The following is an 8,415-nucleotide window of genomic DNA, read 5'->3' as shown; positions in this document are numbered from 1 at the left end:
AATCTCTCCCTATACGCTAGATGCTTAAACCCAGGTAACATTCTGGTAAACCTTCTCTGCACTCTCTCCACTCTGTTTATATCCTTCCTATAATTTACCATGTATTTACCTTCCTATAATTATGGGCATTGTGCAGGGAGGTGGACTAGAGAGGGGATTAACTCCAAATTAGGCCGCACCAACGTCTTATACAGTCTCAACATCACCTCCCAACTCCTATATTCCATGCAATGATTGATAAAGGCCAGCATTCTAAAAGCCTTCTTCACCATGGTTGGGGGGCGGGGGCTGGGACTGGGTGGTAATTCTGCAGTCAGGTATCAGGAGCTCGGATGGGTGCGACTTTTACAAGGTATTAACTATTACACACGAACATACAGTTCCAAACACCCACTGACATTACAAAGAAATTTTGGACACAAGCCCATACTATCAGGTTTATCTCTTCTAATTTGTGTAACTTCGTGAGGCAAAAGAAAATGAGGTCTCAAAATTAAAAAAAACACATATATTTGTTATTGTGTACAGAGTATTGATGGAACTTTGCCCATAGTGGCTGTCACTGGTAATTCACTGTTCAGTTGGAAATTTTCCTTCAGAAGAACTTACTTGATCAGTTTGAATGATTCACCAGTCATCATATCAACAAATTCTGGAAAAGAAATAGGGGCGTATGTCAGTGTGGCCAGAGTTTGAACCATTCACCATTGCTGATGAATTTGTTACTCAAACTACCTTGGTAATCAATGGTGCCATCACCATCTTTATCAGCTTCCTTCATCATGAATTCGGCCTCCTCTTCATTGAGGGGCTCCCCAGCATTCATTAGGACATACCTGGTAAACCACAAGAAGGAAACATGGTTATGATAAGAAAATCTTCCTGTTTTGTGGATGAATTATTGAAAAGTAGGCAGAGGTGGGAGTTAACTCGTCCCAGTTTCATGGAGTCAACACCACAGACAGGCCCTTCAGCCCATCTTGACTATGCTGCCCATAGTCTGTGTTGTGTTACATTTCTCTCTCTTTTAAGAACACTGGGGAAGATGAGGAATGGGATCAGGAGATTGTTCTGTATCTCATCCCCAAATCCCTCAACATCAGAAATTTATCCATCTGTGCTTTAAATAAACTATGTAACAGGATATCAACAATCCTTAGGGTAGAGCATCCCAAATGTTTACCACCACTCAATAACAAAGTTACTTGGTATCTCAGTCTAAACAGCCTATTACTGATGTTGTGGCCCCGGTTCTAGACTCCACAGCTGCGAGAAACATCTGTTCTGCATCCAACCTTTGGTGGGACTGAAACATCACATCACATCCCAAGGAGTTGTTCCTGCAGCTCTCAGCACAGATAAAATGCAGCAGGTTCAGGGAGATCTGTGTCGATCCCCTCTGTCGTCCAATCCTCTCCAAAGGATCTCTCCATTGGAAAGGTCAGCTTGCCCTCTGCTGGCATTGAGCTGAATCTAAACCTGTCCTACCATCTGGAACAGTTCGTCAAGACATCATTTCCTCTTTTAACCAGTGGAGATTCTGATATGTTCCCCATTGCAGCCGTACACAGGAAAATCCCATCAACAGTAACATGATCAAGGCTCATGGTCAAAACTTTGGCTTCTAGATACTGCAACCAGCTCTTCGAGGGACACTGCAATGTGATTCTTTACAACCACAGAGATGCCAGACGGTGTTGATTTAACATTGCAAAGGAAAGGCTCTGCCTCCAGCACTGCTGCACTGGCCCTGCCACTTCTGCACTGGCCCTGCCACTTCTGCACTGGCCCTACCACTTCTGCACTGGCCCTACCACTTCTGCACTGGCCCTACCACTTCTGCACTGGCCCTGCAACTTCTGCACTGGCCCTGCAACTTCTGCACTGGCCCTGCAACTTCTGCACTGGCCCTGCAACTTCTGCACTGGCCCTGTCACGCTGCACTGGCCCTGTGACTTCTGCACTGGCCCTGTAACACTGCACTGGCCCTGCCACTGCTGCACTGGTTCTGCCACACTACACTGGTCCCGCCACTGCTGCACTGGTCCTGTCACACTGCACTGGCCCTGCCACTGCTGCATTGGTTCTGCCACACTACATTGGTCCTGTCACACTGCACTGGCTCTGCCACTGCTGCATTGGTTCTGCCACACTACATTGGTCCTGTCACACTGCACTGGCCCTGCCACTGCTGCACTGACCCTGTCACATCTGCCCTGGCCCTGTCACTGCTGCACTGGCCCTGTCACACTGCACTGGCCCTGCCACTGCTGCACTGGCCCTGCCACACTGCACTGGTCCTGCCACTGCTGCACTGGCCCTGTCACATCTGCCCTGGCCTTGACACTGCTACACTGGCCCTGCCACTGCTGAACTTGTCCTGCCACACTGCAGTGTGCAACAGCTAAAACCCCTGTGTTGATGGGCAGTTGGGTCAGTACACATGGTGCTGATGAGGCTGACCCTCGCATGACTTTCCCTGGTCAGCGTTCCATAAGCAACCTGTCTAAAGATGGAAAACCTGAGACAATTGATCATTTCCTCAGTGCACCCAATGGCACTGAGTGTATCTGGATACGCAGGACACCCTGTGTTCCCTGTGTTCCTGATATGCAGGACACCCAGTGTTCATGCTGTTCCCAGATATACAGGACACCCTGTGTTCCTGGATACACAGGACACCGCGTGTTACCGGATATGCAGGATACCCTGTGTTCTCAGTGTTCCTGGATACGCAGGATATTGTGCGTTCCCGGATATACAGGATACCCAGTGTTCCCAGATAGGCAGGACACCCTGTATTCCCAGTGTTCCAGGATATGCAGGACACCGTGTGTTCCCAGATAGGCAGGGCACCGCGTGTTCCTGAATAGGCAGGATATCCTGTGTTCCCAGTGTTCCTGGCTACACAGGACACTGCGTGTTCCTGGATAGGCAGGACACTGCGTGTTCCTGGATAGGCAGGACATCCAGTGTTCCTGAATAGGCAGGATACCCTGTGTTCCCAGTGTTCCTGGATACGCAGGACACTGTGTGTTCCCAGATAGGCAGGAGACCGCATGTTCCTGAAAGGCAGGATACTCTGTGTTCCCAGTGTTCCTGGATACGCAAGACAATGCGTGTTCCTGAATAGGCAGGATACCGTGTGTTCCTGAATAGGCAGGACACCCAGTGTTCCTAGTGTTCCCAGATATACAGGACAGCTTGTGTTCCTGGATAAGCAGGACACTGCATGTTCTCGGATATGCAGGATACCCTGTGTTCCAAGTATTCCTAGATAGGCAGGACACGGTATGTTCCCGGATATGCAAGATACCCTGTGTTCCCAGTGTTCCTGGATACGCAGGACACCCAGTGTTCCTGAATAGGCAGGATACCCTGTGTTCCCAATGTTCTTGGCTACGCAGGACACTGCGTGTCCCTGGATAGGCAGGACACCCAGTGTTCCTGAATAGGCAGGATACCCTGTGTTCCCAGTGTCCCTGGATACGCAGGACACTGTGTGTTCACGGATAGGCAGGACACCGCGTGTTCCTGAATAGGCAGGATACCCTGTGTTCCCAGTGTTCCTGGATATGCAGGACACCGTATGTTCACGGATAGGCAGGACATTTCATGTTCCTGAATAGGCAGGATAGCCTGTGTTCCCAGTGTCCCTGGATACGCAGGACACCATGTGTTCACGGATATGCAGGACACCGCGTGTTCCCAGATAGGCAGGACACCCAGTGTTACCTGTTCTTGTAGCCAGGGTATTTCTGTGGCTGATCACACTGAGATCCTGGTCAAGAGTGATGCCAGAAGGATGCAATGGTGGGAGAGTCAGTAGGGGTAAGGCCAGTTGGACTTTCCCCTGAAAGTGAGCATTCCCTCCTGTATTTGCCTGGATGTTGTCTATGCCCTTTGCATGCAGGCCTGGCTGCTTTACCAATGGAGAATGAGTGGACGTGGACTTCCTGTTCTGCAGGGTTAAGGACATGAGAATGGATGCCCCATCATGCCCTGACCGACATTGCTTGTCTGAAAGGCCCAGTCAACCTCCAAGCCCCAAAGCTACTTCTCAGAAACCTCTCTCACATCCTTCAAACACAAACACTTCTCTGCTTGGAGTGCAAGGAGCTGGAGACTGAGGCGAGATGTGCCATCATTAGTAGACAGCTTTGATCTCCCAGTGAAGGAGAGATGAAACACAGCAAGATCCCACAGATGGCAGCATCTGAAGACCAGAATGTCCATGTCAGTCATCCGGTTAAAGACTGAGGGCTTTGAGGATCCTTGTCATAGCCCGAAAACAGCAAGAAAATCCTTGCTCATCAATTTACCCAAAGACCAGCCTCTGCTTCAGCTGACCTCCCTAGAGTTCTTCACTTTGCCTGTGTCTCGTCAATGGGGTTTAATCCCACACCCTGGAGGTACAAGTGGCAAGGACCCTCAGATACAGCGGACCCTCAGATACGGTCCTTGACATGCAGGTTGATATACTTGGAGCCCCCAGTCTGTCAGTATCTCCTGTGTGAGACTGAAACCACTCACTTCAATGTGTTCCACTCAATGTAGCCCTTCAGATCAGGGTCAAACACCAGGAAGGCTTGCTTCAGCTCTTCGTCTTGATTCTTTGCCTTCTCATGGTATTCACCCATCAAGATGAGGAAGTTATCACAGTTGAACAGACCTTTCCCTGTCGAAGAAAGTAAATGGCAAACTGTCTCAACCACAGATGCTGAGTTTATATCATAACTCTGATATTCTCCATTGTAAATACCCAAAAGCAAATACACACACACACACACACACACACACACACACACACACACACACACACACCTGCGCCTGCGTGCTGCACACACACAATCCTCTCGCATGCGCGCGCGCGCACACACACACGCACACACACACGCACACACACGCACACGCACACACACACACGCGCACACACACACACACATGCCTGCGTGCTGCACACACACAATCCTCTTGCGTGCGCGCGCGCACACACACACACACGCGCACACACACGCACACACACACACACGCACACACACACATGCCTGCGTGCTGCACACACACAATCCTCTCACATGCGCGCACACACACGCACACACACACTCACACGCCTGCGTGCTGCACGCACACACACACACACACACACACACACACACACACACACACACACACACACACACACACCTCTTCCTTAACACCGAGACAAATACCAGCATGCAAACGCATACATGTCTGTACCTACACTTGAACACCCTTCTGTGCGCACATACACAGCCACATACCCACGATCCCCTTGCACATGTATCTGCTATAACACACAGACACACACCTGTCCACAAACACACACTGGTGCTGCCCTTCTACACAGAGATATTAGACACAATACTGGAAGCTATGAGAGGCCTTTCTTTATTCAGGATCATTTTCACACAAGATCCCCAGGGGAAACTGATAGGGGGTGGGAGAGCAGGAATCTATTCCCTAGATCTATCGTGGCTTGGAGTGATAACCCATTGGTTCTACAGGATGTGCTGCAGGTATGAACTATGAACTAGAGCTTGGACCAGGATCTGACTGAACCGTTCACCTGCACAGATGCTGCCTGATCCACTGAGTATTTCTGCGGTTTTCTGATTTTCAGAGGATCCCTGTCTCCACACGGGTCGGGATCGGGTGTGGAGAATCTAGAGCTTCTCTTCAATGTGAATATGCAAGTGGGAGCCATTCCCAAGCCCTAGTCTTGAGGTGGCATCACCGACTGTTCTCCTTCCACACAAATCTCCCTGAAGTCGTGAGCAGGATGACCGTGTCTCATACATGCACCTCTCTATGCTCCTGATTTAATGGGGATATTACCAATCTCATTCTCCTTCAGTGCACCCATGAGCTCCATGGAGACATGGAGACCTCTCACCTTCCTTGTCGACATCCTTTGCCATCTGAGCCAGATCCCGTTTAGTTATGTTGATCCCCAGAAGGCTCATCAGTTTGGCCAAGTCTTCCGTTTTAACCAAGCCATTGCCTTCTTCATCGAACATCTCAAACACACCCTTGTATTCATTTAACAGCTCGTCTGGGAGTGTCGAAGGCTTGGGGAGTCACAAACAGCAAATGAAGAGGTGGAAAAAAACCCTAGGCAACTCAAGGAGTATTATATGGGTTACAGAGGGCCAGCACTGCCGCATTCATGCCGTGTTCATGCCGTGTTTATGCCGTGTTCAACCGTCTGATCTGAAGAAGGATTGGAGGCCATTCAAGGGTTCATGAGGTGGATTCCAGGGCTGAAGGCATGGGCTTGTGAGGGATTGAGGAGCGGCTGTGTAATTTTTGGAGTTTAGAAGGCTGAGAGGTAACCCTATTGAAATGGGGAAGAGAAGGCAAATGCTGCAAGGATGTCACCTGGTGTTTCACAATAATGGGTTGGACGTTGAAGGCAGAGTGGGTACAAGTTGAGATCTCCATCTCCCTGCACCCTTTCCCTCAGCACTGCCCCACCACAGGAGACCAAGGACTGCCGGCCCTGTCACAGGGCACCAGACTCCACCAGCAAGGGTATGTACAGAAGAGGAGGGAAAAATGTGAATGGAGAGAAGGAATGGGCAGTGTCGCAGGAAGGAGCTTCTGGAAATGGAGGTGGTAAAGACAGGCGATCAACATCAAACAGTAAGGCAGCTGCCATATGTCCAGTTAAGTATCTTTATTATATAAAGGACACTGATCTGCTGAGTTTCCCAGCTTTGACTTTTTACTTAGATTACAGTAGCTGCAGACTTTCGTGTTTAACACATGCATCTAACACAAAGTCAATTTACTGAGAGCATGCACACTAACTTCAGAGCAACTGCAAAGCACTAACAAACAGGGGAAGTCCTGAATTCACATCTATTTAAAAAGTCCTGCAGCCCACATCTGAATGATAAATCAATGTTCCAGTCAATCTGTTTAGCCAGTCACGGAGACAAGGAATCGCCACAGGCACAGAAATTGCTGCTGTTACTCACCATTCTTTGGGAGTGCAGTTCCCGTGACAGAGAGCAGTCTTGATCTTCCAATGGTCTAGGCCACCCGGGAAACAGGCACATCTTTTACATCATTGAGAGAGTCCGCCCTCATCGCCCAATGGGTTTAAAAGTTGAACCTGCCTTTTATGGCTTGACAGAGGCTCTCATCAGATCTATTCCTGGATGGTGCATATTGATTTTCAGATGCAATTTCGCGTAATAAATTCCCTGTGAAAAATACCCAAATTCAAACAGAATCACAGTGTAAAATGCCATTTGTGTTTTTATGAAGCTGGATACTTCATCAGGACTAAATCTGTTTGAGACTAAAGTAATTGTCAAATCTGTAAGTGTTCATTACGCCTGGGACAATCTCTTTCTTCTAACTGTGTTGTAATTCTTCTTTTGATCTTTTTTTCGTGAGAAGGTACCTCAAAGAGAAATTCGGGGCCTCTCCAGCTGTTTAAAAAGAAAGTAATATACTTTGGATCTTCAAAAACCATTACCCAATTGTTAAAGCAAAACAAATCTGGCATTGTTTCTAAAAACACACCAAAATGCTGGAGGAACTCAGCCAATCTTTTAAGCATCTTCAGGAGGTAAAAATATCGCAGACATTTCCGGCTTCAGCCCTTCTTCAAGGAAATAATCAGAATGAGCCAGAAAGTCTCAAAGTTCAAACAATGGGGAGGAATCCAGACCAACAAAAGGTGTTAATTGGACGTGATCAGGGACCAGGTAAGAATTTATCATGTCTATGCAAAAGGAGACAGGGAATGGAGAGGTGATATGGGGCGGTGGGGGGGGGGGAGAGGTTTAATGAAAGCCAGAGAAATCGATGTTAATGCCATCCCATTGGAGGTCCCACTTGGAAGATGAGGTGTTGTTGCTCCAATTTGTGGGTCGGCTCAGTCTGGCGGTACATGTGATCACGGACAGATATGTCGGTAAGTTGGAGTTGAAATGGGTGGCCACTGGGAGATCCACGCCATTGCAGTGCACAGAGCCAAGATCCCCAACAAACTGATCTTCCAGTCTGCCTCCAGTCACTCCGATGTAACCTCAAAGAAGATATACCCAAGAGAAACAACAGTGACAGATTACTGATGCAGAGTTCAAAGAGAAACGATCGGCCAACACTTTCAGGAAGATCCCTTCATTAGATCTACAAACGAAGAGCATCAGCCTGTGGGTTCTCCATGACCCAGAGAACAGAATAGCAGGAAGAGATGTGCTTCCATCGCATCAAAAACTTGCAACAGGTGGTCTCTACACTTCACTGAACTCACATCAGACTTGCCCCCTAATGATTACAAGACCGGCTCTGAGGTGAGGAAACTTTAAAGAGTTGGGAGTGAGCTGGATTGTGAGGGGGAGATTTAAGAACCCAGCATGGGAAGGATTCTGTTGT

General features: G+C 48.5%; 1 protein-coding gene across 1 annotated transcript; it reads right to left on the bottom strand.

Moving 5' to 3' along the window:
• Nucleotides 1–493: 493 nt before the first annotated feature.
• LOC138754271 (calglandulin-like) lies at nt 494–7,112 on the bottom strand. Its single transcript, XM_069918257.1, has 5 exons — nt 7,005–7,112; nt 5,918–6,092; nt 4,534–4,678; nt 736–836; nt 494–652 (listed from the first exon to the last, which is right to left on the bottom strand). Exons 1-5 carry the CDS (start codon nt 7,083–7,085, stop codon nt 606–608), a joined length of 549 nt encoding a protein of 182 aa, XP_069774358.1. The 5' UTR covers nt 7,086–7,112; the 3' UTR covers nt 494–605.
• Between the last annotated feature and the right edge of the window lie 1,303 nt (nt 7,113–8,415).

This window comes from Narcine bancroftii, chromosome 2, assembly GCF_036971445.1.
Source record: "Narcine bancroftii isolate sNarBan1 chromosome 2, sNarBan1.hap1, whole genome shotgun sequence".
Classification (NCBI taxonomy): domain Eukaryota; kingdom Metazoa; phylum Chordata; class Chondrichthyes; order Torpediniformes; family Narcinidae; genus Narcine; species Narcine bancroftii.
The sequence above is the reverse complement of the archived record's forward strand: the minus strand, read 5'-3'. Positions and strand labels throughout refer to the sequence as shown.

Coding starts and splice junctions, on each gene's coding strand:
- LOC138754271 (XM_069918257.1), bottom strand. CDS start 7,085: ATGTGCCTGTTTCCCGGGTGGCCTAGACCATTGGAAGATCAAGACTGC. Junction 837..4,533: donor ATTGAGTGGAACACATTGAA/GTGAGTGGTTTC, acceptor GTGGTTTACCAG/GTATGTCCTAATGAATGCTG. Junction 653..735: donor TGGCACCATTGATTACCAAG/GTAGTTTGAGTA, acceptor TTTCTTTTCCAG/AATTTGTTGATATGATGACT.